This window comes from Bos grunniens, chromosome 11 (assembly GCF_055505025.1).
Source record: "Bos grunniens cultivar Pamir isolate PY7600 chromosome 11, Bosgru_T2T1.0, whole genome shotgun sequence".
In the NCBI taxonomy this organism is placed as follows: domain Eukaryota; kingdom Metazoa; phylum Chordata; class Mammalia; order Artiodactyla; family Bovidae; genus Bos; species Bos grunniens.
This window is the reverse complement of record NC_141175.1, coordinates 92,848,861-92,864,501: the sequence shown is the minus strand read 5'-3', so window position 1 is coordinate 92,864,501 and position 15,641 is coordinate 92,848,861. Positions and strand designations below refer to the sequence as shown.

The 15,641-nt window shown below is 42.9% G+C and overlaps 1 protein-coding gene across 22 annotated transcripts in view; it reads right to left on the bottom strand.

The window, feature by feature from the left end:
- Positions 1–9,543, bottom strand: part of MEMO1 (mediator of cell motility 1) — a 111,958-nt gene extending 102,415 nt beyond the window's left edge. For 10 of the 22 annotated variants that reach the window (XR_015137271.1, XR_015137272.1, XR_015137268.1 and 7 more), the window contains exons 1-2: positions 8,366–9,543; positions 7,512–7,589 (exon numbers count right to left, since the gene is read on the bottom strand). Coding sequence is in view for 12 of the 22 variants with exons in the window: in XM_086327553.1 (XP_086183679.1) it covers positions 7,512–7,589; positions 8,366–8,543 (256 nt within the window). In the remaining 10 variants the exon portion in view is untranslated. Of the gene's footprint in view, positions 1–7,511; positions 7,590–8,294; positions 8,328–8,365 lie in introns of those variants that run through there. The other 12 variants (XR_015137274.1, XR_015137275.1, XR_015137270.1 and 9 more) reach the window with 2 other exon arrangements.
- Between the last annotated feature and the right edge of the window lie 6,098 nt (positions 9,544–15,641).

Sequence of the window (15,641 nt, the reverse complement as noted above, 5' to 3'; positions counted from 1 at the left end):
TAACGTACTTTATGTTTTACTTACCTTATTTATAGCCTGTCTCCAACTAGAATATAAACTCTATAACGATTCTGTCTGTTTCATCTTCTATGCACCTGTCCCTAGAGTAGTACCTTTCAGACGGAACTGAGTCTGTCCAATACTGACAAATATATTAAATGAAGCCTGTACAGAAGTGTCAAGTTTTGTTAGGCCCAAATTCAAAGCTAGATTTGATTAATCCTTGATTAATTAAATTCTACCAATGCTTCCATCAGTTTTTATACCACATCAATAATACTCAATATTTCATAAATGTTTTTAATCATGTTTATTATTTTATAATATATTTACCTGACAATTATAGAGGTGCTTACTGATTCCAAATAGCTCAACTTCTTACTGACTCTGGCAGTACTATAACTAGAAAGAACACTAGGCTTCAGCTACAAGTCCTAGGTTCAAATTCTAGCTCTACCACTTAACAGTAGATGACTCAGGCAACTTAGTCTCCTTCAAGTCTTAGTTTCTCATGAATAAAATAGCAAAGTGGGGGTGGATTAAAGACCTGCCCAGCCTACCTGTCCTACACCTCATCATAAGATTATTGTGAAAATAAAAAATGAATGAGACAATGCTTTACAAACCATAAATGAAACATAAGTGCCAGTTAAATACAAATATTGTAGTATGGAAAAAACCTGACTGGAACAGAATCTCAGTGTTTGGGAAAGCATACTTCCTCACCCCTAGTTTCAGAGTCAGACTGGCTCTTCCACTTACTTACTACACCTTAAACAACTTAAACAAGTTGCTCAAACTCTCTGAGTCATGGTTTCCACATCCATAAATGCAGATAACACCAAACTTGTAGCAGCCTTTTGAAGATTAGAGGTTACATACACATATATGTAAATGCAACTACAGAACACATTTAACAAATGACATCTTTGTTTGGTGTCTTGATTTTCTTCAAAATGGACAAAACCCCAAAAGTAGATAACATAAACTACACTACGGAGGTGAGGGAGATTTCTGACTTGGAAACCGCACGTGAAAGGACAAGCGAGAAAGTGAGAGGGAGGCAATTAAGCAATGCTCTCAGCAGTCTACCTAAGGAACGTGTGCTTTCTCGTCTTTCTCCAAGATAAAATTATAAGAGGAAGCACAAAGAAAGACCATCATACAGAAAAACCATATTAATAATCTAAAAAGTTCATTCCAAAACTAAATACTATATAGTATTTTCTCTTCAAAGAATGTGTGTTTCTCACACACCAAGATATATTTTGACACTCTAGAACTCAAGATACAAGCAATAAAAAAAGGTTGTGGTTTTCCAACGATAGAACCGATATAATTCTATTAAATATATTCATGAAATACGACAGAAAGAATTAGAACTTAAAAAAGCAAACTGCTATTAAGATATATCAAACAAACATTTCAAGAATGCTTTATGAAATCATTAGACTCTGATATATTTCCTTACTTCTATGACACGAGTGATTATAAGCTATAACAACAAATTTCCAGGGGGGGAAATACTCCCACATTATATACACACTTAAGATATAAAATATACCAATCTCAGAAAACATTAAAATGTAATACATCCCTCAGAGATGTTGAAAATGTTCTATTTCTTGAGCTGGGGATAGTTACAGAGTATGTTATATTTCTGGATATTCATCAAAGTGTACCACCCATTTTGCACACTCATTTATAATTTTTCTATATGTACATTTCAAAATAAATCTATGTAACCTACCAAAACCATATAGATACAACTATCAAGCAAATGAATTACTAATCCTACTATGAAAGGTGAAAAGAAAGCTTTTAAAAGAAAACATAGGAAAGTTAATCTCATGACACTAAGGTAGGTAGAGATTTCATAAATGGAAACAAAACAACACTAACCAATTGTTAACCAGACTTCTTTAAAATGAAGAACTTTTGAGTCACCAAGACACCAAGATCCTGAAAAAGCTACAGAGCAGAAGATATCTGCAATACTCCTATCTAAAAAGACTATATCCAAAATACATAAAGAACTACATCAATATGGAAAAAGTAAATACTCTAGTAGAAAAAGGGCAAAAGACTTAACAGACATTTCACAAAAGCAGAAGTTCAAATGGTTAATAAAAAAAGATGCTCAATTTCAACGAAATTGGAAATCAGGAAAATAAAAACTACAATCAATGTCACTACACACCCTCCCAGAAATAACCAAAAATAAAAAGACTGACAATACCAAGTGTTGGCAAAGATGTGGAACAACTGGAACTGTCTCACACACTGCTGGAGGGAGTATAAGTTTATGAAACCACTTGGCAGAACTTCAGCAAAATCTACTAAAAATGAATATATCATAGCCATAACTATGACCTAATAATTCCACTTAAGGTACATACCCAACAAAAATGCATATATGTGTTCATCAGGAAATAAGAGTACAAAAATTTTCAAAGCGGCAAAACTGTAAATAAATTTCCATCAACAGTAGAATGGAAAAACTGTGGTTTAGTCATAGAATAGAATCAGTTTAGTTCAGTCGCTCAGTCGTGTCCGACTCTTTGTGACCCCATGAATCGCAGCACGCCAGGCCTCCCTGTCCATCACCAACTTCCAGAGTCTACCCAAACTCATGTCCATCGAGTCGGTGATGCCATCCAGCCATCTCATCCTCTGCCGTCCCCTTCTCCTCCTGCCCCCAATCCCTCCCAGCATCAGAGTCTTTTCCAATGAGTCAACTCTTCGCATGAGGTGGCCAAAGTATTGGAGTTTCAGCTTTAGCATCAGTCCTTCCAATGAACACCCAGGACTGATCACCTTTAGAATAGACTGGTTGGACCTCCTTGCAGTCCAAGGGACTCTCAAGAGTCTTCTCCAACACCACAGTTCAAAAGCATCAATTCTTCGGTGCTCAGCTTATAGTTCAGTCGGTAAAGACTTTGCCTGCAGTGCACGAGACCTGGGTTCAATTTCTGGGTTGGGAAGATCCCCTGGAGAAGGAAATGGCAACCCACTCCAGTAATCTTGCCTGGAGAATCCCATGGACAGAGGAGCCTGGCAGGCTACAGTCCAGGGGGTTGCAAGAGTCGGACACAACTTAGCGACTAACCCCCCAAACATTAGAATAGAATACAATAATAAACAAACCACAGTAAAACATGAATTAATCTCAAACATAATGTTGAGCAAAAGAAGGTCAAACAAGATATACTACATGATTCCTTTTATACAGAGTTCAAAAACAGACAAAACTTAACTATGGTGTTAGAATACAAGGAATACAGTGAAGTTGAGAATTCCAGTACTGACATTTGCTGAGCTGGCTGCTACTTACAATAATATCCCTATTTTGTGAAACTTCAACTAGCTGTACACTTTTCTCTATGTATGTCATATTTCTTTAAAAACTTATATTAAATACAGTCCCCCCAACTAGTGAATGAAGATTTCTAATCCTTTTCTACCAGGATTCTTCACCTACAGCATGCTCAGAGACTTAACTAGCAATGGTCCTATATGACGCCCAATGCTCTTACGGATTCAGACATCAGTATCTTTGTCCGAATCTCCTATATGCCAAGTACTTTAACGTTCACTTGTTCAGATACTTACTGCATATCTACTAAGTTATACAAAACCAGTGTTGAGAACTTAAGGTATAAAAAAAATTAGTAGCAAATGATCCCTGGCTTCTAGTTCATACTCTTATAAAAGACCACACACATGGGTAACCAGGTAAATGTATAGAGATACACACAGGATAATATGGGAACACAAAGGAACATCAACAACAGACAGTGGGAGGAAAGGCATCAAGGGAGGCTTCTAGGAGGTGTTAACACCTGAATCCTTAAAACATTAGAAGTTATCCTGGCGAAGTGCATTCCAACAGAGGAAACAGCTTGAATAAAAACACGGTGATAAGAAACAGCATAGTGTATTTAAAGAAACAATGAACAGCTGTTAGACATTGCTTAAGAGTAGTAAAAGGGAGAACTAGGATGGGACTGGGGGAAGTGGCAAGAGATAGAAAGATGCCAAGTCATGAAAGGACTTATCCAACAGGCAAGATGGGCCAGTGAGGTTTATGCAAAGAAATTATGTGGTCAGAGAGATTATCCAGGGAGCAATGCAGAGCACAGACTTAAGAGGAATCAAGCTGGCAGAAAGAACTGCAGTTAGGAGAGAGTTATAACTGTCCAGATAGAAGATAAGAGCCTGAAACAATGAAATGAAAGATACAACACACCCAGAAACAAAGACAGAGTACAGTCATTATGCTGCTGGTCTAGAAGTCACATTGGGAACCACTAACGTACACTATGTGTCAACGATTTTTTTCTGTAGGCCAATAAATAGTAAAAACTTTAGGCTTTACAAGCCACATACAGTGGCTTGGTTTTGTTTTTTAAACCCTTTAAAAATGAAAAACTATACTTCACTAGTGGACTTAACAAAAAAAAAAAAAGGTCAGGCTGGATTTGGACCGCAGGCAATGTGAGTTCACTTTGCTGATCCCTGCTGTGCACCCGTAAAGAAGTGAGGATTAACCGTCCTGTGAGATTAATTTTCCTAAAATGTTTCTTGTGTATCAGTGCCCCACTCAGAAACTTCTGCACTGGTCCTGACTGCCCACTGCATAAGTCAAATCCCTATGAATGCGAAGGCATCTACACCCTAGCTTCAACCAGGTCCTTGAACCACACCCTTTTGAGAACCTTCCATTCTTATTAAACTGACCTACTTATACTCACCCGCCTCTGTATCTTTGTGGTGTTCCCCAATGTACTTTCCCCTTTCCAAAGCTACGCAAATACCCTTCCTTTGAAGCATAATTCAAATCTTTTGAAGTGATTCCACCCTCCTCCTAGCACCTAGAAGCACTGCTTCAATTTATCTGATATTTACTTGCTGTCCTGAGTTACTACTTACTTCAAATTATCTTCCTGGAAGGCAGGGAATACTTGATACTTCTATCAAGGGATCTAGCATATAGCTAGATGAAGATGTGTGTTATAAAACATATATGTATGCACACACTTTTTTTTTCTGAACTAGCTATATAAATGAAGCATATTTTATTTCTCTCTTTTATCAGTAATTGAACACTTCAATTTTACAGACACAATCATTTAAATGCTGTAGCAACTACAGAATGACAATCCAACAGCATATGTCTCCTATTATATGTTTTTAGGGTTAGTTTAAGGGAACAACAATAACACAAGTAAAATTTTTCCAATGGTCAGTGTTACCAATCTAGGTACACTGGGGTCTAGGGTCACTAGATTATATCAAAATTTACTTACATATCTTTTTACTCATTTTTAAAACATGAAATCAGCTTTTAAAACTAAATTGCTTTAAATTCACCCTTAATTATTACTTAAGTCACACACACACACACACACACAAGCCACACGTGGTCTGAATTTTTTTTTAACAATAAACTTCTCCAGGACAACTCACATTACCAAAATGACACTGACTTCATTCAGAATTTAGAGAAATAAGAATATAGTTAAAAAAAAATTTTAAGTTGTCCATTTTAGTTCACTATTGATAGTTTTAAAAACACAATGTCTTGAGCTAAAGAATTCTTAACATTGAGAAGATTACTGAAGAAGTCTTTTCAAGTCTGAAGTGTGAACTATGCCTCATTTTACTATGAAAAGAATGTTCAAGAACCTATAAAAATTGCTCTGGAATCATTTGCCCACAGTTCAATGCAAACTACAAAAGAAGTTTAAAACACTTTTGAAAGGTATAGAAGACAAATTAACCAAAAGATGGTCATGAAAGTGAAAACTGAGACTCTGTAACGCTTCAGAACACACTGAAGAAAAAATGTCTAGTGACTTACAACCCTGAAAAGACTATTATTCATTGATAAATTTAATAGTAATAGTGCACTGACTGGAAGACAAACCCAGGAACCAGTGTCTCCCATTCCTGTTCTGCCACTGGTCTGTACAGAATCTTGGGCACATCTGCATAAACTGAACAAGAAAAGCTGAGCTAACATTCTAGGTTGTGAGACCTGATGAAATATTTATGAAGTACTTTGGGACCATGAGGGAAGCCACTGTAACCATGAAAAGTCATCTGCTTAATGCAAAACTATAGCTACCTGTTAGGCCTGCAAATCCTTTGTGTCTTCTTAACACAGGAAATCTTCAGTGAGTCAGTAAAGTGCATGCATTTAATGAGAGAGCTTAGCAACCTCAGAGAAATGAATTATCTTGCAAAGCTTTGTCTTCTCACAAACCATGTCACTGTCCAACCCATCCATTTGCAAAGTAAAACATGATCTGACTCACATTAAAGAGTTGGGTCTAGTTATTGATAAGCCAATACCAAATGAGTGAAAATTCAGGAATCACAGTGGAACTTTGTCACTTAACAGAAATGTGACTCCAGAAAGTAATCCCCCCAAACAGTCGTTCCAACCAGAGCTTTATTAAAGGGAAAGTCCCTACACTGTCTTACATAAAGAGCTCTAAAATGTTTTTGGACAGTGTCGACAGAAGATTAAATTCACTCAAAACCTGACCCACCGCGTTCATTATTTCCAGCACCTGCTCGGTGTTGAGGCTTGAGAGGCCGCTCAGGAAAAGTGCTGATGCCATCTCCAGCTGCCCCTTTCGTGAATGACAGTAACAATGAAAACACTGACAAAAGAGCTGGGAGGCCACCCCATGCCCCTGCTTAACAGTACTCCTACCCTACCCCCAACGGGCTGAGCTGCCAATCCCAGAAAAGGGCCTCCTCTCCCAGATCTCCCAAGCCCAGATCTTGCCTCCGGTCTGACAAGTGAAAAAGTACTACCCTTCACTCCTCTCAAGACAGCAGAGCACCTGAAGAGGTGAGGGGGGAATGCGGCCTCCAGTTCTCAACTGTCGGGGGGGCGGGGGGTGGAGAGGGCGAAGGCTGCCTGGCAGGAGGCGGGCGAGCAGAGCCCGGGTGCACCCGGGAGGCTGAGAACTCCCCGGGTCCCGCGGGCGCCCTTCGGGCAGGAGAGGAGAGGAGACGGGAGGGGAGGGAAGGGAAGAGGAGGAAGGCGCGTCCCTCCCGCGGCCGGAGGGTCGCGCGGAGGAAGCGGGACTCGGGCGCCGGGTGAACAGTCCTCCCCAGGGTGGCTGCGGCCGGCCACCCGCTTCCCGGGAGCTGGAGGAGGCGACGAGGAGGCTCGGTCGGAGCACATTCTTTGCCCAAGCCGGGTCCCGAGGGAGGGCGCAGGCTGCCGAGGAGGCAACTCTCTCTCTCTCATCCAACTCCGGGCAGAGCGTGAGGGTGGCCGGCCCCGGGCTGCCCGGCACGATGCCGCCCGGGTGGGGGAGGCGGCGAGGCCGGCCTCCGGCCCGCTCCCTCCCCACGCGGTCCGCGGCCGGCGACCGTCCGCGCCCTCGTCCCTCCCGCCGCCGCGCGGGGCCGGGCCGCCGACCTCGGCCGGCCGGGCGCCGGGCCAGGCGGCGGCAGCGGCGGGCGGGCCGGCCGGCCTGGGGCCCTACCTGAGGCTGTGTACCAGCTCCCGGCGTGACTGGCTTCCCGGCAGACCACTCGGTTGGACATCTTGGTGCCTGTGCCGCCTATGGTGCACGAGGATGAATGAGGAGGCGGCGGCGGCAGCGGCGGCAGGAGCGGCTCCGCGAGGGGACGAGACACCGCGGGCCCAGCCCAGGAGGAGGCGGCAGCGGGGAGGGGATCGGCCCGGCCCAGGAGGAGGAGGAAGAGGAGGAGGCGGCGGCCCGGGAGGAGGAGGAGGAGGAGATGGCAGCCGGGGCGGTGGCGGCGGCGGCAACAATCACCACAAACTCGGGCGGCCGCCGGAAAACGGGGCCCGCGGCGGCCTCACACCGAAGCTCGGAAAGCCGTGGCCCCGGCCACCGGAGTCACCGCTGCTCCCCAGCCGGGGCTGGTGCCTCCGAGCCGCCCCCACAGCCCCCTCCCTTCCCGGTCGGCCTCCCCGAGCCACCGCCAGTGACCCCACCCCCGTGACTCCACGCCCGCCCCCTCCCCCCACCCCCAGCGGGACTCCCCGCACCCACCCCCACCCCCACCCCCGGCCGGGCCCTCTTGCCCGCCCGGCTGCCGGCCCGCCGGCCCCGCCCCGCCCCGCTCCTCCTCCGGCTGCGCGGCGAGGTTAACGGCGGACACCGGACAGGCCAGACGGCATCTGGGGTCGGGTGGCCCCGCGAGGAAGCAGCGGCGGCTGCGGCTCTGCGCACACAAAAGCCCAGGGCCGGGGCCTGAACCGGGGAAGGCAGCCTCGAGAAGAGCCAACGCTTCCTTACTCGCCACTCTAACGGGTCCTGCCCACTGAGCATGCCCAGCAGCCGCTGCCAGGCCCGCCGAGGAATCTCACCGTGCACGCTCCGCTCTCCGGGGTTTAGCGGCAGCAGAGGCGGGGAGGAGGAGGGCGCGGGGAGCAGGACGCAGCCGCAGGGCAAGCCCCCTCCCCCAACCAACTTCCTTAAACCAGGAGCACCGAGGGCTCTTCGGTGCAGCTTTCCACGTGGAAAGTCCCCTGTCTTCCCCACCATACGCAGGAACCCTTAGTGGGTGCTTACCCCCAAGATCTCACTCCTAGGCACGCAACTCTGTCGCCACGTTGGAAAGTTCATTTGTAGAAGCAGGTGTGCCTGTGGTGCGGCAAATGCTGTTTTTGCTTCACAGGGCCACCCTTACTACCTAATTGTGGCTTCATACTGTAAAGTTGTCTTGTTTCGATTTATGTTTATGTAAGTGCGTATCTTAACTCTGTACCTGGGCGACAGTGTGACATACCTAGCCTCAGTTATTCTGATCTATAAAATGGTCATAACAATACTAGAGGTGTTATGAAAGGCTAGTACATCGGTTTCCCTATAGTTCATTTGGTAAAGACTTTGCCTGCAGTACAAATAGACATGGGTTCGATTCCTGGGTTGGGAAGATCCCCTGATAAAAGGAAATGGCAACCCACTCGAGTAATCTTGCCTGGAGAATCCCATGGACAGAGGAGCCTGGCAGGCTACATACAGTCCATGGGGTTGCAAAAGCCGGACACGACTTAGCGACTAACCCCCCAAACATTATTTCCAACCTTCAGTTATCTTTTAAATCCCACCGCAAGTGTCAGAAACAAAGAATTACATTAAAATTATATAATAATCACAGTAAAGTAGAATATCTTGGACCTTCAAGAAAATGTTATGGAGTAGACCATTCCGAAACTAGGAAGAGAGTAAGAGCAAATGGCATGCCTTCAATGAAAGACTTGGAATTAAAACTATAACATTGTTATATCTGAAATTCACACTAAACAGATCCGTGGTAGAGGCCAAAGCAAACGACTGTGCTTAATTTTCAAGTTTCCCTAGTGTCATAGTCATAGAATTTCTTTTTTTTTCTTTAGGTACTACACTTTGTATTCTCACCTATTCAACTTTAAGGTCCGTGGATCTTGCTTGAGATCCCAGTCCTGGTCAATTATTGGAACATTTCTGACTTTCACACCTTTTTATACACTCTTTTTAAGCTGCAAAAAAAAAAAAAGAAAAAGAAAAAAACTTCCATTCTATATAGATCTGTATTCAATTTTTAACCCTCTCACTTCACCACTAACCTGCCCAAATATTGGAGGGTGGGGGTACACGTACCAAGTAGTCAATCTAGGGATAACAGAAAAAGGAGGGCTGAAGCCGATTCCCTGGTACTCTTTCTGAAGTGACAAAACTCAGTGATAACTGATGACATTGTAAACACTTCATTGTAAATTTCAAGAAAAGGAAATAGTTGATATGGTTTATATGGTGTAAGAACATTGATTGCTCTGTCACTCATCAGCCGTGTGGTTATGGATATCTAGTAATTTAACCTTTTCAACCCTCAGTTATCGCATCTGTGAAATGCAAACAGCAGTCATATTTAACTCACTGGCTTGCTGTGAGAATCACCAAGTAAGGCACCTGAAAACAACTTATAAACTGTTCTTTGTAAATGTTTGTTTTCTCATTATCCTCTGCTCCTAGGTCTCATTCCAAACTAGTAATCTAATCTAAAATTAAGCATCATCCCTATTAAAATGCTCAGTTGGAGGCTTCTTTCCTCAAAGGATTTTTCTTACTGATCAAACTCAGCAAAGACCACAATGCCAAGTGAAGTCAAAGGTTAGAGGATCTTCTATTATCTCTAGAATGCTCTTAATATATCCCATCATTACTCCTCTTGTCCATCTTATTCTGGCTACTTTATTCAAGGATAAACTCTTTAAAGAGATGCTGAAACTACTCACTTATCCACAACCCCTAAATTTAGGAAGATCCATATAAATACTTGATCAATGGAAAATACTTGATATCAAAGAAGCCTGTTTGGCAATACTGTACACTTCATATTAACAATTCCATTATATCTACCAAGGATTTGGGTTTGACACTCCACAAACATCATCCAAAGTAAAGGGCAAGGAGGAAATCTTCATTAATAGTCTTCATGAAGCACTACTACTACTACTACTAAGTCGCTTCAGTCGTGTCCAACTCTGTGCGACCCCACAGACGGCAGCCCACCAGGCTCCGCCATCCCTGGGATTCTCCAGGCAAGAACACTGGAGTGGGTTGCCATTTCCTTCTCCAATGCATGAAAGTGAAAAGTGAAAGTGAAGTCACTCATGAAGCACAGACTTCAACAAATAAGATACCCAGAGCCCAACATTAATAACTATCTTCTGAAATAGAATGTCAGAGAGTCACTGCATCAGTCTATACTAACAACTAGAAACAAACACAGTATCTGTCAATGATACTTGTTAATTTAGGATATATCCGTATGTATGCACCCTTTAAAAACAATAAGGTAGTGCTATATACTGGTATGGAAAGAGCTCCAGAAAAAATGCAAAAAGCAAACTGCAGAACAATGTGTATGGTTACGATATCATTTGTGTAAAACCAAATACTTCTATTCTCACACACTTGCATAGATGTGGAATATTTCTAGAAGGATACAACAAACTGCTAACAGTCAGTGTACATCTTTGTGTATCTTTTGAACTTTGTGCCATATACGTACACTACCTATATCCCAAAATAGGTAATTTATTAGGCTTCATTTTTGGAGCTTATATGGCAGTATTAAACTGCCCATTTTTAAATCTTACTTATACACACCTGGGCTTCCCTTGTGGCTCAGCTGGTAAAGAATCTGCCTGCAATGCAGGAGACCCGAGTTCGATCCCTGAGTTGCAAAGATCCCCTGGAAAGGATCCCCTGGAGGGAAAGGCTACCCATTCCAGTATTCTGACCTAGAGAATTCCATGAACTGTATAGTCCATGGGGTTGCAAAGAGTCGGACACGACTGAACGACTTTCACCTTCACTTTATACACAACTGCTAGACTGAGGAGCCCTCTAATTCCTAAAGCTCTTTACCAGAAAAACATTCTAGAATACCACAGGGTTTTGAAAAAGTGAAACTTGAGAGAAGAGTTTAGCATAAGGATGCTCTTTTGATTTCAGTTAACACTATAACCTAGTATCCGTTGACTTAGCCCTTTTCTTCTTTAGAAATCATTCTCCATAAGGAATATTTACTAAACCTTTACTATGTACCTGACGCTAGGCTAAGTCTTTACATGTTTAATGATTCCCACAAGATGAAAACTTGTTCACTTCCCATTTTTTGGAGTAAAATTTGTACACGGACCTTTCTGCAAGTTTGTTAATTATTTAGGATTAACAAACAGAGAAATTAAACTGAGTCAAAACATTTAAAGTATTTAAAGGCTGACGAGTTTTCTTATAAAGAAAATTCTTATTCATTACTGACTGCCCCCTTTAGCTCTGGTGATCTATTTCCCTAGATCACCTACTTTAACTCCAGAGATTTTAAGCAAGTGGATCCTCAGAAGTAGTCATTTACACCATCCATCTTTTTCCGCTTGTGGCTATACTTAGACATATGTATCAGGCCTATTTGTTAATACCTTTTTGGAATCCAGTCAAGGAACATACCTGGCTACAATATTTAATGCAGTCCCTACAACCATTCTATCATGTTGCTAATGGAAGGTTATCAATCTTAAGATCTCCTGTGGTGTGTGTCTGTGCCCAGTTGTGTCTGAGTCTTTGTGACCCCTTGGACTATGGCCCACCAGGCTCCTGTGTCCATGGGATTCTCCAGGCAAGAATACTGGAATGGGTTGCCATTTCCTACTCCAGGGGATCTTCTGACCCAGGGATTGAATCTGTGTCCCCTGTGTCTCCTGCATTACAGTTGGCTTCTTGACCCACTGAGCCACCTGGAAAACCCAAAATCTCCTATACCTTTTCCTAAATGAAATTTATTTATTTTTAAAGTCTTTATTGAATTTGTTACAATGTTGCTTCTGTTTTATATTTTGGCTTTTTGGCCCAGAAGCATGTGGGATCTTAGCTTCCTGACCAGGGATCAAATTCACACCCCCTGCATTGGAAGGTGAAGACTCAACCACTGAACCACCAGAGAAGTCCTTCCTAAATGAAATTTAAACAAAGGTTCAATATTCTCCCAATAGGTTCACCAGAATTAGGAAGACAGTTTTCTTCTACTAAAACGTTTATATTTTTGGCCCCAGCGTGTGGGAATCTAGTTCCCTGACCGGGATTAAACCTGTGCCCTTGGCAGTGAGAAAGTGAGGAGGAACTAAAAAGCCTCTTGATGAAAGTGAAAGAGGAGAGTGAAAAAGTTGGCTTAAAGTTCAACATTCAGAAAATGAAGACCATGGCATCTGGTCCCATCACTTCATGGGAAATAGATGGGGAAACAGTGGAAACAGTGTCAGACTTTATTTTTTGGGGCTCCAAAATCACTGCAGATGGTGACTGCAGCCATGAAATTAAAAGACGCTTACTCCTTGGAAGGAAAGTTATGACCAACCTAGATAGCATATTCAAAAGCAGAAACATCACTTTGCCAACAAAGGTCCGTTTAGTCAAGGCTATAGTTTTTCCAGTGGTCATGTATGGATGTGAGAGTTGGACTGTGAAGAAAGCTGAGCGCCGAAGAATTGATGCTTTTGAACTGTGGTGTTGGAGAAGACTCTTGAGAGTCCCTTGGACTGCAAGGAGATCCAACCAGTCCATTCTGAAGGAGATCAGCCCTGGGATTTCTTTGGAAGGAATGATGCTAAAGCTGAAACTCCAGTACTTTGGCCACCTCATGTGAAGAGTTGACTCATTGGAAGAGACTCTGATGCTGAGAGGGATTGTGGGCAGGAGGAGAAGGGGACGACAGAGGATGAGATGGCAGGATGGCATCACTGACTCGATGGACATGAGTCTGAGTGAACTCCGGGAGTTGGTGATGGACAGGGAGGCCTGGCATGCTGCAATTCATGGGGTCACAAAGAGTCGGACATGACTGAGCGACTGAACTGAATTGAACTTGGTGGTGAAAGCACGGAGTCCTAAACACTAGACCACCAGGGAAGTCCCTGTTTTTCCAACTTAAGGTCTCCATATCCTTTGGGAATCTATTCCTGATTTACTGTACTGGTCCTCTCACTTATCCACCTTTTTCAAGAAATTCACTCTAAAAAAAAAAAAAAGAAATTCACTCTATAGGATATAGTACTTTTACTCTATTATTGTAAAATTTGCTTACTAAACATTATCTTCCTAATCAAAGGATAGGAACTGTTTCCATACTATAATTGTCAGCTACACATGAAATACCTCCTCGAAGTATAGCAGAAGCTTGCTTAAGTGATTCCTATTTAACCAGCTTACTGGAGTAAAGCGATGTTCTCCATCTCCATAGTAAATACACTGTACCATGTCCACACAAGCTGAATTCTTAAAGCTGGTAGATTACACTTAGGAAATTCACACTGTTGCAACTCATCTCCCAGGTGTGTGTGCATCACTAACAAGGCTTAATCACATTCTCCAACCTATTTATACCAGATGTACAAGGTACTGCCATTACATAATTTAATAAAATATTACACAAGCCAATGAAATAGAAATACATAATGCAAAAGGTATTAGTACAAAAATTAGGTGAAATGCTTTGGACTCAATAAAAACAACTGTCAAATGAGAGGCGGATAAGATGACCAAAGGCAGGAGAAAAAACTCATGAAAAAAGGATCATTATACACTTAACACCTTAAGGCATTAAGATCTCATGTCTAAAATCTTCAGTCAGTTCAGTTCAGTTCAGTTGCTCAGTCGTGTCCGACTCTCTGCGACCCCATGAATTGCAGCATGCCAGGCCTCCTTGTAGATCACCAATTCGAGGAGTTCACTCAAACTCACATCTGTCAAGTCGGTGATGCCATCCAGCCATCTCATCCCCTGTTGTCCCCTTCTCCTCCTGCCCCCAATCCCTCCCAGCATCAGTCTCTTCCAATGAGTCAACTCTTCACATGAGGTGGCCAAAGTACTGGAGTTTCAGCTTTAGCATCAGTCCTTCCAAAGAACACCCAGGACTGATCTCCTTTAGAATGGATTGGTTGGATCTCCAAGGGTGTACTCTCAGGAGTCTTCTCCAACACCACAGTTCAAAAGCATCAATTCTTCGGTACTCAGCTTTCTTCACAGTCCAACTCTCATATCCATACATGACCACAGGAAAAACCATAGCCTTGACTAAACGGATCTTTGTTGGCAAAGTGATGTCTCTGCTTTTGAATATGCTATCTAGGTTGGTCATAACTTTTCTTCCAAGGAGTAAGCGTCTTTTAATTTCATGGCTGCAGTCACCATCTGCAGTGATTTTGGAGCCCAAAAAAATAAAGTCTGACACTGTTTCCAATGTTTCCCCATCTATTTCCCATGAAGTGGTGGGACGGGATGCCAGGATCTTCGTTTTCTGAATGTTGAGCTTTAAGCCAACTTTTTCACTCTCCTCTTTCACTTTCATCAAGAGGCTTTTGAGTTCCTCTTCTCTTTCTGCCATAAGGGTGGTGTCATCTGCATATCTGAGGTGATTGATATTTCTCCTGGTAATCTTGATTCCAGCTTGCGCTTCTTCCAGTCCAGCGTTTCTCATCATGTACTCTGCATAGAAGTTAAATAAGCAGGGTGACAATATACAGCCTTGACGTACTCCTTCTGCTATTTGGAACCAGTCTGTTTGTTCCATGTCCAGTTCTAACTGTTGCTTCCTGACCTGCATATGGGTTTCTCAAGAGGCAGGTCAGGTGGTCTGGTATTCCCATCTCTTTCAGAATTTTCCACAGTTTATTGTGATCCACACAGTCAAAGGTTTTGGCATAGTCAAGAAAGCAGAAATAGATGTTTTTCTGGAACTCTCTTGCTTTTTCCATGATCCAGCGGATGTTGGCAATTTGATCTCTGGTTCCTCTGCCTTTTCTAAAACCAGCTTGAACATAATTGATTAAAGAACAAATTGAGTTATGGAAGAGAATGGAGAACCCAGAAAAGGACCCTCATGCATACAGTCACCTGATCTTTGACAAAGGAACAGAGGCAATACAACAGAGAAAAGATCATCTGAATTTTCAGCAAACGGTGGTGGCACAACTGGACAACCAGGGGTTATTCCACACGCAATTAGCTCTTTTCTAACAATACCGTCTCTTCATAAGCAATAAGCTTTGTATAAATATAGGATAATGCAGGAGTTCGTTCTATAAAGGAAGGCGAAAAATA